Raw genomic sequence first — 21,275 nt, 5'->3', positions numbered from 1 at the left:
GGCAGGATGCCAGCTTAGATGGATCTGTGGGCTGGGCCACTATGGACATTCTCTTGCTCCAATGTAAAATTTACACCTACAGGCTTCTCATTCATTCCCTATGAAGGCACTTGGCAAGTATTTCTAGGACTAATATAAAAGGGCTCCATGATAATGGTCTTCCATTCATTCACTGCCTTTCATTCAAATAGATCTCAAAGCACTTTACAAACATCACACACGATATACAAAAATAATTCTGTCATTGAATGGCAGCTGACTGTGGGGTGGAAATAAAGCAGCTGTTTATCAGGAACATTTCACAGGCAGTGTAAAGTCTGTTTATCTAGCCCCAAGTTCACTCTATATTCCTCCCAGGGGCTGGTCACATCCCCTGACAAATATGTAGGCCATGAAGTGCTGTTCCACCTGAGTGCAAAATGCCCTCTTCATGATAACTAGGGTTGTACTATGGGGGGAGCCACAGGGGGGCACAGGGCTCTTTTACCAGAAATGGTGCCATACAGGAGAGCTTCATAGCAAAGAGGGCAGTTTGTTATATGCTGCAGCAATTCTCACGTTTTCAGATGTCACCATAAGCTCCATACAGCAGCTATTCAAAGCCCCCTTTGCAAAACAAAAACAAATGCCCCAGCATGACCCTAGTGCCACGGCCCAGGATTTTTTTTTTTTTTTTTTTTTTGGTGCCTTCCTGTTTGTCTGGCGACATCAGCATAAAACCTGCATAATACAAGGAAGGCTCTTTGGCACCAGTTAAACAGCCACTGTTAATTAACCCTTTCGAGGCTAGGAATGCTTCAGCGACTGCGTTTATCATGCCGTTCCAGAGGGGCAGCAGGGGCCATGCATTGCACAAGGACTGAAACAGGACAAGGGGCGCGAGCCCCACAGGGGGACACGACCCGCGCCGCATCCTAGCAAGCGAACCGCAGAAAGCTCTGGAGAAGAGGGTGAAAGACGTTCCCGGGGGGAGGGACAGTCGACAGGGAGATGGATTCCCCAGCCTGCCCAAGACGTCCAGGCACCAGCCGGAGAGCTCGGATTGCTGGCCGCAGGAATAGGGACGGTGGTGCCTGCTCCAGCCCTGGGCCCTCGCCCCACCACCTCCCGGGAACCAGCCCCTTACCTGCTCCTCCTGCAGCCCCTCCTCCCGCTCCAGCCGCTTCCCCCCGCCTCCGTCCGCAGCTGCACGAGCAGCCCCAGCCACCACAGCAACTAGGGCCGCTACAGCTCTGGCTCCAGCAGGAAGGGCGTGCGAATGTAAACCTCTCGCCTACTGGCTGCGCGATCCCAGCTAGGATCTAAGCCCGGCAGCTATTCGCTAGGGAGTGGCGTCAGCTGGCTCCATCGCGTTCCACGGCTCACTTGCCCCCCCGGGATGCAGGTGGGCGATGGCCCCCACGTGGGTGGGAGATTTGTAGGCTGGCAGCTGAACATCTGGTCCCTCCATTCCCGTCCCTGCACAGGCTGCTGCCAGCCCCAGGCCACTACACCCTCACTGGAGCCATAAAGGTCAGGAGGCCCAGTCCGGTGCTCCCCCGAACTGAAGTGTCCACAGCCATCACAATGGGTGGCATGACACAGCCCCCTGATGCTGGGCGCCGTGGGAAGGGATGGCTGTGACCCAGACCGGTGCAGCACCTGGCATGCTGTTGGCGCTTTATTAATATTTAATAATAGCAGCAACTGGATTGTAATTTGCTTGGGGCAGAAACCTCATCTTCATGCCCATCATTCCTGACGCATGCTATGCCAGTAAATCCCATTGTGATACAGCGTTGGTGAAGTGTCACGAGACCCTCCCCTGCCCAAGGGGATTTGGGGATCTCTGTGGGGTGAGGTCTGGGATTGCCCAGCATGCTGTGATATCCATACTAATGTCTATTCTGTTCAGGGCCTCATCAGCGTAGTGTCAGAGCACCTTCCAGTAATTTATTGAGTGATGTGACTAAAGCACATTGGAAATGTGGGCATCAGTCCCGCTACCTCTCACGTGTTAAGCAAGTGCTCTACCCTTGAGCTAGCTCCCCAACACATCCCTTAGCAGTATTAGCTTGAGGTGGCTATCCACCATTAGATGTTGGTCATCTGCATATGTTGTCTGACTCAGTCAAATCTGTATCAGCCAGAGGAAGATCTTTGCAACAACAACAAACAATTGCCTCTGAAATGCGCTAGCTTGAACAGAGGAATTTTAATTTGAATTAAAGCCTTGAGACCCCCCTGCCTCACAGCTGAAGCCCAGAACCCTGAATGGGGTGGGTGGGGGTTCCAAGAAATACTCAATGAGAATTTAAGGCAGTATGATGAGACTGCCTCCAATGATATGTAGCTGATCTGCAATAGCTCCAATGGCTGGTGATGCGATACTAGATGGGGAGGGCTCTGTATTACTACAGATTCTTTCCCAGGTGTCTGGCTGGTGGGTCTTGCCCACATGCTCAGGGTCTAACTGATGGCCATATTTGGGATCGGGAAGGAATTTCCCCCCACGTCAGATTGGCAGAGACCCTGGTGTTTTTTTGCCTTCCTCTGGAGCATGGATCACTTGCAGATTTAAACTATTGTAAATGGTGAATTCTCTGTAAGTTGACATCTTTAAATCATTTGAGGACTTCAGTAACTCAGTCAGAGTTTATGGGTCTATAACTGGAGTGGGTGGGTGAAGTTTTGTGGCCTGCAATGTGCAGGAATTCAGACTAGATGATCATGATGGTCCTGTCTGACCTTAAAGTCTCTGAGGAGCCAGAGCATGGATTAGGACCCCATTGTGCTAGCCGCTATACAAACACAGAACAAAAAGACCCTGTCCCCAAGGAACTTACAATCTAAGTATAAGAAAAGAGACAGCAGATAGATACAGGCAGATAAGGAAATACAAGGAAACAATTAAACAATGTTGGTGATAGGCAGTGGTCACAGCACTCCCGGAGCCTAACTGTTGTCAATTTTTTTGTAGGGATCATGGAAAAGAAGAATTATAAGGAGGGGTTTGAAAGTGGATAATGAGGTAGCTTTGCATGAGGGGCAGCAAACACTGAACTAATACTGCACTTGATCTTACGTCCTAAATGAAAAGTGGTACGCCTGCTTTGAGAAAGTAACGAGCTTCCTCTCTTGCAATGAGAAGCAGTGTCAGGTCAAAAATGAAAACTCAGAGAGCCTAATTGTGATTTATTATGTGCCATCAGTGTGCTTGGCCCTGTACAAAACACAGAGGAAGAAAATCCCTGCTTCAAGGAGCTTGCAGTTTATATTGAAAAGACGATGCAGTTGATATGGGATGATTGGGGGCTCAATCCTGCAAAGTGCAGGAGGTGAAGATGCTCAGCACCTCCAAGATCAATCCTTAGATGACAATTGGATCACAGACCATTGCAGGGAACTGTTCTTTTAAATAGTCACGTCTTTCTTTGGGGGATTAACGTTGAAAGGTTTTGTAAGTGACTTGTTCCGAAGAGAGGGTAAGTAAAGAGATTAGCAGTGAAGACATCATGTTAGTCTCTTTTCTTTCTCCAATTTCTTTTTCTTTCTAGCAAGACGAGAACAAGCAGGTACTAACAGGACAGACAAATAAACAATGGATTCCCTCCTCATGCTTTGATGTCCTTGACAGTAGGTAATGTTTCTGCACGTTTATATGGCCAGAAGCCATGCTACCTTGGGTTGTCCATTCACGGGAAGCAGAGACGATCCTGGACAGTAATTTGGGTAATGGGTAACCTGACTGGAAAATTCAAGGGGCTGAAGGAAGGGGTGCTGATGATTCAGTACTGTACTGTGTTTACTGCATTTCTCAGTCACTACAGAAGCAATGAGAGAGCATAATGTTAGGGGCTCTGTGTTGCTGGCAGTGCACGGTGGCAGGGCCGTCCCTAGGGGGATGTGGAGCCCGGGGCGGAAGTGACGAATATGTCACTTCTGGGACTGACCCATCATTTCCAAGACTGACTGCACCCGGCACCGGCCAATCACACAGTCATAGTGTGGGGCCAGGAGTGGTCGCCCCTATTTACCGTACCCAAGGGACAGCTCTGCACAGTGGTGCCATCCTTTGGACAAGATGTAAAACCACTATTCTGACCACTTGGTGGTTCTTAAAATCCCATAACACTTTTCATTAGAGTTGGGGAAAGTTGTACTGAACAAATTCCATTTTGGGTAATTCCATTCTTCTTTCATGCATTCCCATGAAGTTTAAATTGGATACAGGATGCTTCATTTCCTGTCAAAAGAAAAACAGGAGTACTTGTGGCACCTTAGAGACTAACAAATTTATTAGAGCATAAGCTTTCGTGGACTACAGCCCACTTCTTCGGATGAAGCTTATGCTCTAATAAATTTGTTAGTCTCTAAGGTGCCACAAGTACTCCTGTTCTTCTTTTTGCGGATACAGACTAACACGCTGCTACTCTGAAACCTTTCATTTCCTGTCCTAAACTATAGCGTACTGTTGCTTTGTGCTGTCAGACAGCTGCTGCGTTTCACTTAGTGAGACAGACAGTAGAGCCCAGTCACGTAATGCACCACATGCCCTGACAATGGCCATGTCTCTGAGCAATGCAAAGGAGAGAAAACAAATAAGTATGGTCTTTCTTCAGTGGTGGATAGGCCTTGAATTGGCCCTCTGCACAGTGGTGAATTTCTGCCTTGATACAGAAGTTCCAAACATGGGGTAACAAGAAGGAAGCCACAAAGATGACAGTAGACTCAGGATACAAACGATTGTTTAGGCAGGAGGTTAGATAGGCCTGCCGGCAGTGGAGTGGAACTAAAGGAAATTAGATCAGATCTGTAGGCAAGATGGAGTGGTACAGAGTCTTGAGAGGAAGGATGAGAACTTGGAACTAGCTGTCGTATTTAAGAGGAGACCAGTGGAGGAACCCACCCAAGGAAGGGACAGGGTCAGAACAGTCAAGCATATTTTTCTCTCACCTACACCTGTCTTCAATGGAGGTACTTCTGTGGGCCAGGGAGGCCAGAACTTAAAACCGCAGTACCAAAGAAAGAGGATTGTGAAACCCTTAACTTAAGGGGGCTGAGTTTGCAAGGCAGGGAGGCTGGGACTTAAAGCCACAGTCCCAAGAAGGATTGGGAAGCCCTAAACCTGAGGGGTGAGCAGAAAGGGGACTGAATGGCACTGAATAAATTATACCCCCAAGAGAGGGGGAATATTGTTTCAAAGACCTTGGCTGTGACTAGATTATTCTGGGGAAATGCAGGGGGGAAACTGAGGCAATGTGCCTTCAAGGCCACTCCAGGCCATGAGGGGATGATGTAGGATGCCACCAGTCTATATTGCGGAGGTTTAAATCTGGAAGGGTGGAATATGGCTACAATATTACCAACTAGTGGCCCAAATGAAGAGAGCACCTGGTTTCAGTCCAGTTCTGGGGGGATAACTGTCACTGAACACCAGCACAGTTATCACTAACTGTCACCCTTGCTGGCAGTCAGAGCAAAGAGACCAAGGATGGAATAGGTCTGGAAAAGCTTTTGGCCCACAGTGGTGGAGGGACGTTTGGAGGCTACTAACTCATGCTCTACCTGTCCTATGGAAAATAGAGAACTGTGCAGTCCCAGGGTGAAATCCTGGCCCTGCTGAAGTCAATGGCAAAACTCCCATTGACTTCAGTGGGCCAGGATGTCACCCAAGTCTGTTTTCTGGCACCTCTCGTGAGTGATAAATACACACCCACACACAGCACCCAACATAGTTTTGTTGTTTGTCCTCTCCTTTCTTTGTTTTATGCTGTCCTCACTACTGAACATATCTTTCACATCTACTTACGACCCACTATAGTCCAGATTTGTTTCATTTTAGTGTCAGTGGGATATCTCTTGTATAAAGCTGTTTTCTTGCAAAAGGCCCAATCCTGCTTTGTCCGTGGCAGGACTGGGCCCTAATGCACCATTTATATCTCTCTCTACCTGTCATAGTTCATGCCAGTTGTATGTACATTTAATATATAATTCAAACTATTAATTTTAAAGAGAGTGTTTAGAAGTACTTTATAAATTGCTTTAGGAATATTTCTATGGAGGGCAAGGCAATTTAATAGTTTTAACTTCTAAAGGTGTCTAGTTTTCTTTCCAGATTGTAGAAGATCCAAAGGACAAATGCAGGCTGGAATGCTGGCAAGAGAGCCTAGAATTCAATTAAAAATACTATGCCTTTCAGGAACCAGATAGTCATATACAGAATTATAGCTAGCTTCTGTGACTGACAATCTTGCAAACCTTCTTCTCATATTGTATGGACTGTACTTACTGTGAATCGTTATTACCCTCTGTGAAATGTAGCTGCTGAAAAAGGGATCTGAGCTGCAACATTTATAAATCGTATCCAGGATTGAAAATTGTTTTACAGACAGCATCTGGGACTGAAAGCCATTCTCATAGAAACTGTTTTCTGTTCAACTATTATTATAAATGAAGAAAACAGAAACAGTGAAGTGAAGAAACAGATTGACAGAGCCAGAAGGGTACCCAGAAGTCACCTACTACAGGACAGGCCCAACAAAGAAAGTAACAGAACGCCACTAGCCGTCACCATTAGCCCCCAACTAAAACCTCTCCAGTGCATCATCAAGGATCTACAACCTATCCTAAAGGACGATCCCTTACAGACTTGGGAGACAGGCCAGTCCTCGCTTACAGACAGTCCCCCAACCTGAAGCAAATACTCACCAGCAACTACACACCACACAACAAAAACACTAACCCAGGAACCAATCCCTGCAACAGACCCCGTTGCCAACTGTGTCTGCATATCTATTCCAGGGACACCATCATAGGACCTAACCACACCAGCCAGGGCTCGTTCACCTGCACATCTACCAATGTGATATATGCCATCATGTGCCAGCAATGCCCCTCTGCCATGTACATTGGCCAGACTTGACAGTCTCTACGCAAAAGAATAAATGGACACAAATCAGACATCAAGAATTGTAACATTCAAAAACCAGTAGGAGAGCACTTCAATCTCCCTGGACACTCAATAACACTTAAAAGTGGCAATTCTTCAACAACAAAACCTTCAGAAACAGACTTCAATGAGAAACTGCAGAACTGGAATTAATTTACAAACTGGACACCATCAAATTAGGCCTGAATAAAGACTGGGAGTGGATGGGTCACTACAAAAAGTAATTTTCCCTCTACTGGATACTCACACCTTCTTATCAACTGTTGGAAATGGCCAACGTCCACCTTGATTACATTGGCCTTGTTAGCACTACAAAAATAATTTTCCCTCTCTTGATATTCACCCCTTCTTGTCAGCTGTTGAGAATGGGTCACTTCCACCTTAATTGAATTGGTCTCGTTAGCACTGACACCCCACTTGGTAAGGCAACTCCCATCTATTCATGTGCTGTGTATATATATACTGCTTACTGTATTTTTCACTCTATGCATCTGATGAAGTGGGTTTTAACTCACGAAAGCTTATGCCCAAATAAATTTGTTAGTCTCTAAGGTGCAGGGCCGGCTCCAGGCACCAGCCCACCAAGCTTGTGCTTGGGGCGGCACCTGGAGGGGGGCGGCGCGGCGCTCCGGCCCCCAGGGGGAGAAGGGTGACCAGATGTCCTGATTTTATAGGGACAGTCCTGATTTTTGGGTCTTTTTCTTATATAGGCTCCTATTACCCCCCATCCCCTGTCCCGATTTTTCACACTTGCTGTCTGGTCACCCTAGGGGAGAGCGGGGCCACGGCCGGGCTCGCCGCCCTCCCCCCGGCGCTCTGGCCGCCCTCCCCCCTGGTGCCCTCCCCCCGGCCGCCGGGGGGAGAGCGGCGAGCCCTGGCTGGGGCTCTTGCTGCCTGCCCCCTGCGCTCTGGCCGCCGGGAGGAGAGCGGAGCCCCGGCCGGGGCTCGCCGCCCTCCTCCCAGGGCTCCATCCGTCCTCTCCCCCCGCGCCCTCCCCCCGGCCGCCGGGGGGAGAGCGGAGCCCCGGCCGGAGCTCGCCGCCCTCCCCCCGGGGCTCCGGCTGCCCTCCCCGCCCCATGGGGGGGGGGGAGCGGCCGGCGGCTTTTTTGCCTGGGGCGGCAAAAAAGCCAGAGCCAGCCCTGCTAAGGTGCCACAAGGACTCCTCATTGTTATTATTATAAAGGCACTATCAATAGCAACTGAGGCCAACAACTGATTTATGGACATACTCGGAGTTATAAATCATAAACCATATATCACGTTGTCTTTATGATACTGAATCTCTCCATACAGACAGCAAGGATTAAACATCTGTTTATAAAGTTTATTCTGAGGTTCCAGAACAATTTTTAATCCAGCAGTTTTAACCCAAGTTTTATTATTTCTCTCTGTATCAGATTTTTAAGGACTAAGTAATTTTGCTGAATTTTCAATGCATCAGTCTTTGAGATGACTTATTATCAAGTTTCAAATTTATTTGGATTATTGTTTACAAAAAGGGTACAAAAGGAGCTTCTCCACAATTGAATATTGGTACGTATGACCCATTGAGAGATCAGTTCAGATACTTGTACATGTGCCTAGTACTTCAATTAACTATGTATTATGTGGACTTAAATATGTAAACCCCGTTCTGATCTCACTTATACTGGTGTAAAACAACTCCATGGAGTTACACTGGTATAAAGAAATCAGAATTAGCCATAAAAAGAGCAGTTTTGGTCAGTGCCCAACAACATCTGCTGCTTAATACAGAACAAGAAAAACCTTAAATATCTAGTGGATATACAAACTGGAAAATAGAGGAAATGAAGTGTTTACAAAGACAGTAAAAATGATCTGGGGGTAGAGATAACTATTTATTTGACGGGATTTTTTGCTTTGCTCACACTGTTTCTTATTTATGTGCTGCGCATACTCACTACATGATTTTCAAATACCAAAAGCTTTGCTAAGTGTCATTTCTATTGTAATTTGTACGTACCTATCACAGTCACTAGACACACTTACAGAATTGAAAGGACACTGTGAGGGCAATTCATTTGTAGAATGAAGCTTTTATGAAACCTAAGACCATTACAGAAAAATGTCTGCACCAAATATAAAACAATTCCAATGGCAAGTGTTTTAAGAGCAAAGCAAATAAACATTTCCCTGAAGGCCTGCAACCCAAATGCTTGCAACAAACTAAGGCAGGAAAGTGAAAATGACTATAAACAGAGGTGGAACTGACTAGTTTAGTATCATTGTCCAGCAGGAGAGAAATGCAAAAAGTAAGTGGCATGAACAATGACCAGTAAATAAGGGATGAGATTTTTCTAAGACTCTTAAGTGATTCGGATGCTTGAGCCTCCAAGTACCTTAGGTGTCTTTGAAAGTCCCGGTTTAGATGTACAAATTCTTTCAAACTGGAAAACATCAGGTGTCATTTCTGTACCATCTAAGGACTCCCCTGCGTCAAGGAATCCTCAGAATCAATCAGCCTTACAATCTGTTTGCACTGCCAAAGTGTTAAAAAGGGTCATAGAAGGGGTCAGTATCTGGATGAATCCTGAGGCATATTATTTATAAACTCCTTTATAACTGTCCCCCTGTAAAAGTGGGGAATCTCCTTTTTTCTTCCATGGGTAACTGGAAAAGATCAGTCTAGCAATGCAATACAACAGCTCCAGAGAAAGTGGTTCGCAGGACTGAAAACAAAACTGAAAGCTAACAAGTCACAGGCTGGCAGGAAGTGATTTCATCCAAAGGCTCTGAAATGTTTGCCTTCTATGGTATTAAGAAAAAATACAGAGAGAGAGAGTCCAAGAGCAATTAGAGAGGGAGGCTGAGAGGAGATGACTCACCTTCAGGTCTTTGTTGAAATCTCGATTTTCCTATCACGCCAGGCTTTAGGGAAAGCTAGATTCTAGAAAAGGCCTACCAATGGTGGGGGAAGAAATGGGTTTGGACCATTTTCATTCTTTGTGATGCACAAAGAAGGCCTGAAAGGGTTTTTTTAATGAATTGGGGTTTTGGCTTGTTTGTTCCTGAAGAAATGTCATGTCTTTTCTTACCACTTTTTGCTAGGGGACTCCTTGGAGGATAAGAGAAATGGGGTGGGACGTTTCTCAGTGATCAGTTGAAACTATATGTATCTTTAAAAAAAGGGAGAGCTTTTCTCCTAAGTATTTGTCAGGAGTTTGAGATATATCGGTGTATACAAAAACAAACATATAAAGCGTAGGGTGAGATGGTGTTCTTTTTATTCACACTGAGTAATGCCTTACTGCACAAGGAGTCTTATCAACTTTAATGAGATTACTCATGCTGTACGGTTCTGTTTGCTGTGAGCAAGGGGGTCACAATCTGCCCCAAGTAATCCAAATAAAATTTCTTCCCCTTTATATTTGCTCACATTTCCATCTCTTGTCATTTCATAGAATCATAGAATATCAGGGTTGGAAGAGACCTCAGGAGGTCATCTAGTCCAACCCCCTACTCAAAGCGGGACCAATCCCCAACTAAATCATCCAAGCCAGGGCTTTGTCAAGCCTGACCTTAAAAACCTCTAAGGAAGGAGATTCCACCACCTCCCTAGGTACCCCATTCCAGTGCTTTACCACCCTCCTAGTGAAAAAGTTTTTCCTAATATCCAACCTAAACCTCCCCCACTGCAGCTTGAGACCATTACTCCTTGTTTTGTCATCTGGTACCACTAAGAACAGTCTAGATCCATCCTCTTTGGAACCCCCTTTCAGGTAGTTGAAAGCAGCTATCAAATCCCGCCTCATTCTTCTCTTCTGCAGATTAAATAATCCCAGTTCCCTCAGCCTCTCCTCATAAATCATGTGCTCCAGCCCCCTAATCATTTTTGTTGCCCACCACTGGACTCTTTCCAATTTTTCTACATCCTTCTTGTAGTGTGGGGCCCAAAACTGGACACAATACTCCAGATGAGGCCTCACCAGTGCCAAATAAAGGGGAATGATCACATCCCTCGATCTGCTGGCAATGCTCCTATACAGCCCAAAATGCTGTTAGCCTTCCTGGCAACAATGACACACTGTTGACTCATATCTAGCTTCTTGTCCACTGAAACCCTTAGATCCTTTTCTGCAGAACTGCTGCCTAGCCATTTGGTCCCTAGTCTGTAGCAGTGCATGTGAGTCTTCTGTCCTGCACTTGTCCTTGTTGAACCTCATCAAATTTATTTTGGCTCAATCCTCTAATTTGTCTAGGTCCCTCTGTATCCTAGCCATACCCTCCAGCGTATCTATTCCTCCTACCAGTTTAGTGTCATCTGCAAACTTGCTGAGGGTGCAATCCACACCATCCTCCAGATCATTAATGAAGATACTGAACAAAACCAGCCCCAGGACCGACCCTTGGGGCACTCCGCTTGATACCGGCTGCCAACTAGACATGGAGCCATTGATCACTACTCGTTAAGCCCGATGATCTAGCCAGCTTTCTATCCACCTTATAGTCCATTCATCCAGCCCATACTTCGTGATGTTATTTGTGATGTCATGATCCCATTTGTTCTCCAGTCACCCAGAGAGTCCAATAAAATAGGATAGACAAGAGCTGGCGTGTGTAATAGGATAAAAAATTAGGAAAGAGATTTACAAACAAAAGACATTTTCAAGCCTTCTCTATGCATGTTAGTGACACAGTAAAGAGAGGTGTAAATTCAATTATTTTTAATTGCAAGCCACTTTCAAGCTGAACTGGAAAACTCATTGTAAACCTGAATTGAGCAGAATCCATCTGCCTTGCTCTCATCCTCTAGTTGCGGTGGGGGGTGTCAGGGTCTGGTGTGTGCATGAAATGCTTTAGGGAGAAGACCGCATATAGCAGAGCCTTCCAGTTTGGATCATCACTCTGGAGACGCAAGGAGTGTCTGGCTGACTCCCTTAGGACTAAATTCTGATCCCATGGGAGTCAGTTTAGCTCCTGGTGGAAAAAGGTGCATATGAACAAGGGAACAGTGCTACAGAAAATGTTGGCCAAAAATGGGCACAGAAAAGTCATTCCCTCTCCCCTTTGCAGTTTACTTTTGCCTTGCTAGGCTTAGAGCTCCTCTTGTTTGTTTCATCTATGCGAGGCTTCGTATGTCAGACCCTCTGGCCATATCCACTATTTCCTGCAGGACTGATTGCCTGTAAAGCTTGTGCTCCTGAAAGATAAACTTCCCTGCCCTTGGGTAAAAATATGAACAGTACAACTGTCCTCTGTTTTAAACTGATCCTTTAGAGATTTTGTGGGGATTCATTCATATTGCAAAGTGCTATATAAAGATGAAGTATTATTTATATCCTCGAGTGTCATTCCTTGAGGTCTGTCGGAGGCTGTGGAACTGCTACACTTGTACAGTGTGCAGTATTGCCCAAGAAGCTCACATGCTAAGTCTGTGGCAGAGTTTCCTCTTGCTTGTTTTAAATTAGAAGTTCTAAATCCTAGATCAGTCCAACTCTCATTAAAGTCAGTGGAGAGACTCCCATTGTCTTCAATGGGAACGGGATGGTGCCCTTGTGGAGTAAAAGTTCACGGAGCATTCTCGTGGTTTCAAAATCCAAGACTATAAGAAAAACAATGTCTCCAGACACGATCACATCCACATGATGCTAGTGTGCAGTATTGCCCAAGAAGCTCACATGCTAAGCTAACTTCAGGGAGCTGAAGTTTCCTAGCCTTTGCTCATGGAGGGGGATTGTTATTTAACTGTCTTCCTTCCTGACACCTGTCTTGCTGTTGCCCTTGCTCTTCAGAGCTACCAAGTCTCACTCACTTGGGAAGGTGACTCAGGCCTCATCTAGTCTGGAGATTTGCCCTGATTTTAGCTAGCATGGGGCCGGATGTCGCTGTCAGCACTAATGTTCCCTCCGTGGGCAGGTGGAGGGAGGACCTTGGATGTCACTCTCAGCACTAATGTTCCCTCCATGGGCAGGTGGAGGGAGGACCTTGGAAAGTTGAGAGTAACCCATAGTGTAGAAAGGCCTGGCCAATATTTGCACAGGAGAAGTTTACCCCAGTAGAAGTAATGGTGGTGCCTGTCTACACTAGGGATTGCAGGAACACTAATGGCTGTAATTGGGGGAAATCCCTCGCCAAGGCTTGAATCACATGGGGTTCACTTTAAGGCAGTTTTTAAAGTTTCTCCCTCATGATGGACTTTGCTAGGTGCCTTTCACAATTAAGACATGTAAAATCTTCTTCATCATGTGCTGGGCATCTTTCTCATGTAAATTTTCCAGGTTGAGGCAGAGCCCCTCTTGCAATTTAACAGTTCCAAGGAAAATGATTTCACTGAGGATGAAAATCTTGCAAGCACTATCTAGTTAGTTTCCCTTCCCTCTTGTGTCTTTTCCCAGCCCTCCTCAGTTTCAATTCTTTAGAAGGGAGTCTTCTCCCTGCCATATGACATTCATTTTAAGGAAGTGCCTTTGTTTCTGATGAGAAAGGATTGCGCTGTGTTCCTGTTTCAATGAGGCTTTAAAGTCTCACATAGCACGTACGCACATACACACGAGCAAAATCCTTCATCACCCAGAGCAGGAAGGAGCCTGTAAATGTTGCTGCAGAATCACTGCTGAATTCCTCCTAATGAGTGAGGCTTGCAGGTCTGGAGCAAGAGAGGAAAAAAAGGCAGGCAGACCTGCATGCCTCCCTCCCCTGGTCTTAGACTGGAATTCAGGATATCTGGCCTCCATTACCAGGTGTGTCAAAGGTTTCCTGTTTGATTTTGCACAAGTCACTTAATCTCTTCGCTTTTTAGTTTTCCCAGCAATAAAATGGGATAATCCTTCCCTACCTCACAGGAGTGTTGTGAGGATAGGTCCTTAAATGTTTGGGAGCACTTAGCTACTGCAGTGATGGGAGCCATCTAGGTATCTGGACTGATGGAACATTCCCAGACGTGTATCGAATAGAAATTGATAGTGATTGATACATCAGGGGGTGGGGAGGGACAACAGTCAAGAACTCAGATTTCAAAAATAACTACTAGTAGTCAAAGCACCAAGAAATCACTGATTCAGATTACTATACTGGGGAAAGCAAGCAACTCCGTATTTGCTTCCCCCCTACTTTCCTTATTCTCTTCCAGCAGCTCACAGATTTTCATAGCTTTTAAGGCTAGAAAGGACCATTAGATCATCTAGTCTGACCTCCTATGTATCCCAGGCTATTAAATTTCACTCGGTTACTAATAATTGGGCTCAGTACAGGCGTGTTTGTCTAAAGCAGATCTTCCAAAAAAGGCATCCATTCTTGATCTGAAGACATCAAGAGCCAGAGAGTCCATCACTTCCCTTTGTACTTCGTTCCAGTGGTTAATCACTCTCACTGTTAAAAAATTGTGTCTAACTTGATTTTTGTCTGGCTTCAGCTTCTAGCTATTTGTTCTTGTTTTGCTTTTCTCTGTTAGATTAAAGAACCTTTTAGTACCCCGTATTTTCTCTCTGTGAAGGTAATCAAATCACCTCACAGTCTTCTTTTTGATAAACTAAACAGATCGAACTCTTTAATTCTCACTGTAAGGCCTTTATCTCCGGTCCTCAAATCATTTTTTGGCTCTTTTCTATGCCCTCTAGAGAATCTAGATTTGTCAACAGCCTTTTAAAAATATGGACACCAGAACCTGACACAGTATTCCAGTATTGGTCTCACCAATCCCAAATACCGAGGTAAAATTATTTCCTACACCTCACTATTCATTTCCTTTTAGACCTTATGTCTTTTCTTCACTTACAGAGTTTTTCCTTAGAACAAATTTGCTATAACTGTTCATCTTTAGAAAATGTTTCCATTCATTCCCTACGCCCACAAATCTCTTTTTTTCTTTCTGGACTGCTATGGCACTACTCCCAATGCATTAATTTAAGTATGTGCATAAGTCTTTGGAGGATAAGGGCCTTATTTCCTTTCTGATTTGGTTTTGAAATCTGTATAGACCGATACTTATGCCTGCTTGGAGTCCAGCTGAAGTGATTAGAGTTCTGCATAAGTCTGTCCAAGTGGATCCAATTACATTTGCAGGATGGGGGAGGGTAGGTGGTCTTTGTCCTCACTCCCTTTCATTCCAATTCCCTGAGTCTTCTTGATTTAAAGAAACTTGAGCCTGAGTCCTGCTCTCCCTCCAGCTCAGAGTGAGATGAGAACCGTGGCTCGGATCAACTGGATAAGGAATATAAAGTGATGGTTTTCATTCTTCATTATGTTTTGGCAGATTCAAGCTGTCAGTTTGCAACGGGGGCAGGATCTCAGCTGGGGTTTGTTTGAGATTTTTTTAAATGGTATCTCAGCAAATCACACACACACAATCCTACATCACCATAAAAACAAAACAAAAAAACCCCAAACCAACCCCCTCAGCTTTGAAACAGACTCCACAGCCGCACAGTCTCCCTTCCCTAGGGGTTAGCTGTCAGTCTGTAGTGTTTGGTTGGTGTGTTTTTCTTACGGGATGAGGATTCATTGCTGGATGTGCTATTTTATTTCATGGCCTGTGTGCTCTTAAACCTGGCGCCAGGTGCCTGAGAGATTGGAACAAAGGCCACTCCCTTCAGCCTGACAGTTCTCCGGGGGACAGGGACTGTGTCCCCCACTTTGTCCCTACAGCACCGAGCACCGGCAATAGAAGGCATCATATTGATATCTGCCCAATGAACGAAGCACCCCACGTTACAAAATCCGCGAGCTGCTTTGTCTCCGACCCACCCGGACTGACTGACACGACGCTGAGCCCACAGGTCTCCACGCAAACGCGCCCGGGCTCCTGCCCCTCAGGCGGCTGCGCCCCGGCTCCCCGCTGCTGAGGACCCAGCTGGGCCGCACGCGCGCGGCGGCCCGGGGCTGAACAGGTGGGTGCCGCGCGCGGGGCGCGGGCGCGGGCGGCTCCTTTAAGGGCGGGTTTCCTGCGGCGGCCGGAGAGTCACCGCGGATCGCTGCGGGGGGAGCCGCGTCACGTGAGCTCAGTCTTGTGACTGGCCCGAGCGCTGGGAGCCGCCGCGGCAGCGGGCGCGTTGCTGCTGCTGTCTGCCTGGCTGGGGGCGCCTGGGCTCCGTTCCCCCCGCGGATGCGCTGGGTGCGGGGGCGGCTGGCTTGGCGGAGAGCCCCTCTCTAGCGGCGCGCTCCCCCGCTCCGGCCGGGGGGCGGCCCAGGGAAAGTTGGGCGCCGTTTCCTCTCCCCGCGGGGTCTCTGCGCTGCTCCCCCCGGGGGCCCCTCGCCGCGTCCCAGCATGGATAACAAGCCTCTTCTGCAGGAGCGGCCCCCCGCCTACACCCCGGCCTCGCAGGGGGGCGACTACGGACAGAGCAACTATGGGGCCATCCCCCCTCCGCAGCCGGGCTTCCAGCCTCCTCCGCCCTACCCCTACCCCAGCGCTGCCGCTGCTGCTGCCCCTGCAGGTGGGTCGCTGGCCGGGCCGGGGGGCGAGGCCCGGAGCTGTGCGTTTGTGCAGAGGGCCCTGTTTGAAGTTTTAAGCGGTGTGCCCCTGGCTCTGGTCCGGGAGGGGTGGGGATGTGAGACGCAAAACAAACTTTGCAGAACTCTGCGAGGTGCCGTGTACAAGCCCCGCCGTGGGCTTGGTGTGTAGCTCTAATCCGGCGGGGTGGGGGTGTGTAGGGGGGTCTTTCTGGCGGCTGTTGCACTGTGTGAGTGAAAAACTAGCGGGGAAATGTGTTACTAAAGCCTTGCGAGCCAATAAATCCTCCCTCTTCCCTTCCTCCCACCGCCAATGAAATCAATCATTATAAGCCCGGGAATTGCTGTGCTCCAGAAGCCGAGGCAACTCTATAGAAGGCGTTCTCTCGTTTGCTGGACTTGCAAGTCGAACAAACTCTTGTGTTAAAGTCGAGTTAAATATCTCTGAGCTGTGGTGCAAGTGACGTATCCTACGTGGCTATGCCAATAGAAGGGCTGTGATGATCTGGTTGCTAGAGACACTAGATCTCTTAGAAAAAGTTTTTTGTGGCCTGTCAGACCAAAACCTAGCTGCTGGTGTATGAAGCCATGGTATTGGGCTGTCGCAGGAGAAATTCACAGTCACTTTGCTAAACAGTTGTGTGCCACTTCCCTGTAAAAACCGTATGTCACTTTGCCCTCAGTGGCTTGGTTAATACTCAAGCTGGAGTAGAAAACAAGTTGGTCAGGAGTGCCAGATGTTCGAAAAGCTCCTCCCTTTCTTCCCACTTAAGACTGCTTGTAAGGTACAATGTGTGTCCTTTTTATTTACCTAGCTGTATTTGTGTTCTGCTGTCACTAACTACTGAGATACTGTACTGCCCTTATTTTGAAGGGGGATGGAATTATCAGGACTTCATACAAAGATGCACACATTAGCACTTGGTGTTTGACTTCCTCTTCCCAAAGCTACAATTTACCATGCACACATTCCCCCTGTTCCTCTGATTAAATGTGGTGTTTTCTAATGTAAATTCACTGTTAGCTGCTGAAATCTCTCTGGAACTGAGTGTAACCCCTTCTGTTGACTTTGAAATTAGTGTGACTTGGATCTAGTTAAAGAAACAAAACTAGACTATTGACAATTTCTCAGTGGAAATCCCTCTCCTCCTCTTCTCCCCCCCTCCCCCCACATTTGAAGAAAAACTAGTGCATCAAGTAGTATTTAACCCCAGATCCTGTAAAGACTCAGGCATGTACCATATTTCATGCATTGTGAGTAGCCCTATTCAGTGGGACTATTCACAGTGCATAAAATTAAGCATGTGCCTTTAGGCTTGGGACCATAGATATTTGATTACCATTTACTCAGTAAGTCAGAGCACACTTGCCCACAAAAACCCCAAGAATTATTTTTGACTTTTTCTTAACTAGTACACTTAATGGGTTTCCTGTGATTCCTTAAATTTAAAGGAATTTATTCATTAAGAAACTCCCCCAAAACATCACAACTTGGATGATGTAAGGAGCCTGATGTCATAATAGCCCAGGTTTCAGAGTAGCAGCTGTGTTAGTCTGTATCCACAAAAAGAACGGGAGTACTTGTGGCACCTTAGAGACTAACAAATTTATTAGCGCATAAGCTTTTGTGGGCTACAGCCCACTTCTTCGGATGTATAGAATGGCGCGCGCACACACACACACACACACCCTATGAACAGGTGAGAGTTGTCTTACCAACTCTGAGAGGCCAATTAAGTAAGCGCTACCAGCACTCCCAGCTATCTTTGAGACACCACTGACTTCCTGAGGAAACCTCAATCCATCGGTGATCTTCCAGAAAACACCATCCTGGCCACTATGGACGTAGAAGCCCTCTACACCAATATTCCACACAAAGATGGACTACAAGCTATCAGGAACAGTATCCCCGATAATGTCACAGCTAACCTGGTGGCTGAACTTTGTGACTTTGTCCTCACCCACAACTATTTCACATTTGGGGACAATATATACCTGCAAGTCAGCGGCACTGCTATGGGTACCCGCATGGCCCCACAGTATGCCAACATTTTTATGGCTGACTTAGAACAACGCTTCCTTAGCTCTCATTCCCTAATGCCCCTACTCTACTTGCGCTACATTGATGACCTCTTCATCAGCTGGACCCATGGAAAAGAAGCCCTTGAGGAATTCCACCATGATTTCAATAATTTCCGTCCCACAATCAACCTCAGCCTAGATCAATCCACACAAGCGGTCCATTTCCTGGACACTACTGTACTAATAAGCGATGGTCACATAAATACCACCCTATGCCGGAAACCGACTGACCGCTACACTTGCCTACATGCCTCCAGCTTCTATCCAGGACACACCACACGATCCATTGTCTACAGCCAAGCTCTAAAATAAAACCGCATTTGCTCCAATCCCTCAGACAGAGACAAGCACCTACAAGATCTCGATCAAGCATTCTTAAAACTACAATACCCACCTGCTGAAGTGAAAAAACAGATTGACAGAGCCAGAAGAGTACCCAGAAGTCACCTCCTACAAGACCGGCCCAACAAAGAAAATAACAGAACACCACTAGCTGTCACCTTCAGCCCCCAACTAAAACCTCTCCAGCGCATCATCAAAGATCTGCAACCTATCCTGAAAGATGATCCCTCACTCTCACAGATCTTGGGAGACAGACCTGTCCTCGCTTACAGACAACCTCCCAACCTAAAGCAAATACTCACCAGCAACCACACATCACTGAACAAAAACACTGACGCAGGAACCTATCCTTGTAACAAAGCCCGATGCCAACTCTGGCCACATGTCTAGTCAAGTGACATCATCATAGGACCTAATCACATCAGCCATACCATCAGGGGCTCATTCACCTGCACATTTACCAGTGTGATATATGCCATCATGTGCCAGTAATGCCCCTCTGCCATGTACATTGGCCAAACTGGACAGTCGCTACGCAAAAGAATTAATGGACACAAATTTGACATCAGGAATCATAATACTCAAAAACCAGTGGGAGAACACTTTAACCTGTCTGGTCATTCAGTGACAGACCTGCGGGTGGCTATCTTACAACAGAAAAACTTCAAAAACAGACTCCAACGAGAGACTGCTGAGCTGGAATTGATATGCAAACTAGATACAATCAATTTAGGATTAAATAAGGACTGGGAATGACTGAGCCATTACAAACATTGAATCTATCTCCCCTTGTAAGTATTCTCACACTTCTTATCAAACTGTCTGTACTGGGCTATCTTGATTATCACTTCAAAAGTTTTTTTTCTCTTACTTAATTGGCCTCTCAGAGTTGGTAAGACAACTCCCACCTGTTCATGTTGTGTGTGTGTGTGTGTGTGTGTGTGTGTGTGTGTATATACAACACTTTTGAAGTGATAATCAAGATAGCCCAGTACAGACAGTTTGATAAGAATTATATATAATTTCCTCAATATATGTTCCATTCTATGCATCGGAAGAAGTGGGCTGTAGCCCACGAAAGCTTATGCTCTAATAAATATAATAGCCCAGTTTCTCTATTTGGCAGGATATGTCATTGCGTAGTCTCTTGCTAAACAACAAACTTGTAGTTGCATTTCTGAGACTTATGTAATAATGATTTGCAAAATAGTTTGCTTTCTAAATACAGTTGTTAGAACACGCACAAGCTTGCTGGCCAGGTTGGGTCTTCCAAGCAATTTCATTTCTCGGTTTTCAAGATGTCTCATCCATTTCTTTACCTCTACCTCTTTCTCTCCACTCCTGCTATTGTATATTAGTCACAGTTTAACTAATGTGGAAGTTTTCAGGCTGGCAGCCAGAGAAACACTGCATCCTGTCTCCACCAGTTTGGATGCCTAAAACTGAAAATTGTGACCTTTTGTTCAGTTAAACTGTTTTTTCATCCTCTTCTCCAGTAACATTAAAACACAATCTTTGAAGTTAATTATTAGCCTTATGTGCATTTTAGACTGAAATTGTATTAAATATTCAGGCCTATGAAATAGTTTTGCAAGGACATGTTAATTAGTAGGGCTGGCTCCAGCTTTTTTGCTGCCCCAAGCAGCAAAGGGGGGGGGGGGGACAACAGAGATCGGCGGCACTTCGGCGGCTGCTCTACCGTGCTGCTTCATCCTTCGGTGGCAATTCGGCGGCCGGTCCTTCTCTCCGAGAGGGACTGAGGGACTTGCCGCCAAAGACCCGGACGTGCCGCCCCCTTCCATGGGCCGCCCCAAGCACCAGCTTGCTGCGCTGGTGCCTGGAGCCAGCCCTGCTCATTAGCATGTCCCCTTCAGAAGGATTTGTTCCAACTCTACCTCTGATTCAGGTTCTTGTATGTGTCCTCCCAAGTCCTGAGGAATACACCTTTTGGGGCCACAGTCTTGTCACATACAATGAATTTTTTTTCTGAGTCTTATTCAGATTACAGTTCTGTTGCTTTGTTTGTTAAGCAGATTTAGGGCCATATCTAGAAACTTCCGCCTACGTAGTGATGTTGGGTGGGAGGGGAGAGAAGAGATGCTGTGCTGGTATAAACTCTTAGTGTATGCATGGTAAAACCAGCAAAATTGTGCTTTTGCTTATATTCACCTCTACGCTGATATAATGCGACCCGATATAACACGAATTCGGATATAACACAGTAAAGCAGTGCTCTTGGGGGCGGGGCTGCGCGCTCCGGCAGATCAAAGCAAGTTCAGTATAACGCGGTTTCACCTATAACACAGTAAGTTTTTTTTTTTTTTTTTTTTTTTTTTTTTTTTTTTTGGCTCCTGAAGACAGCGTTATATTGAGGTAGAGGTGTAGTTTGTTTTTTTGGGGAGGGGGTTAGTGGCTGGACTAAGTTAGAAAGCACAGTTTTGCTGGTATAAGAGATGTACACACCAAGAACTCATTGCTGGTATAGTATACCTATAGAACTATAATGGCAAAG

General features: G+C 46.3%; 2 protein-coding genes across 2 annotated transcripts in view; one reads left to right on the top strand and one right to left on the bottom strand.

Moving 5' to 3' along the window:
- The window catches only part of TECPR1 (tectonin beta-propeller repeat containing 1), a 38,976-nt gene extending 37,725 nt beyond the window's left edge, over positions 1–1,251 (bottom strand). The window contains exon 1 of the mRNA XM_034783723.1: positions 1,127–1,251. The gene's annotated coding sequence lies outside the window, so the exon portion shown is untranslated. The remainder of the gene's footprint in view (positions 1–1,126) is intronic.
- A 14,629-nt stretch (positions 1,252–15,880) lies between these two features.
- The window catches only part of BRI3 (brain protein I3), a 28,058-nt gene continuing 22,663 nt past the window's right edge, over positions 15,881–21,275 (top strand). The window contains exon 1 of the mRNA XM_034782974.1: positions 15,881–16,323. Within this exon, the coding sequence (XP_034638865.1) occupies positions 16,155–16,323 (169 nt within the window). The 5' untranslated portion in view covers positions 15,881–16,154. The remainder of the gene's footprint in view (positions 16,324–21,275) is intronic.

Source organism: Trachemys scripta, chromosome 10, assembly GCF_013100865.1.
Source record: "Trachemys scripta elegans isolate TJP31775 chromosome 10, CAS_Tse_1.0, whole genome shotgun sequence".
Classification (NCBI taxonomy): Eukaryota; Metazoa; Chordata; order Testudines; family Emydidae; genus Trachemys; species Trachemys scripta.
The sequence above is the reverse complement of the archived record's forward strand: the minus strand, read 5'-3'. Positions and strand labels throughout refer to the sequence as shown.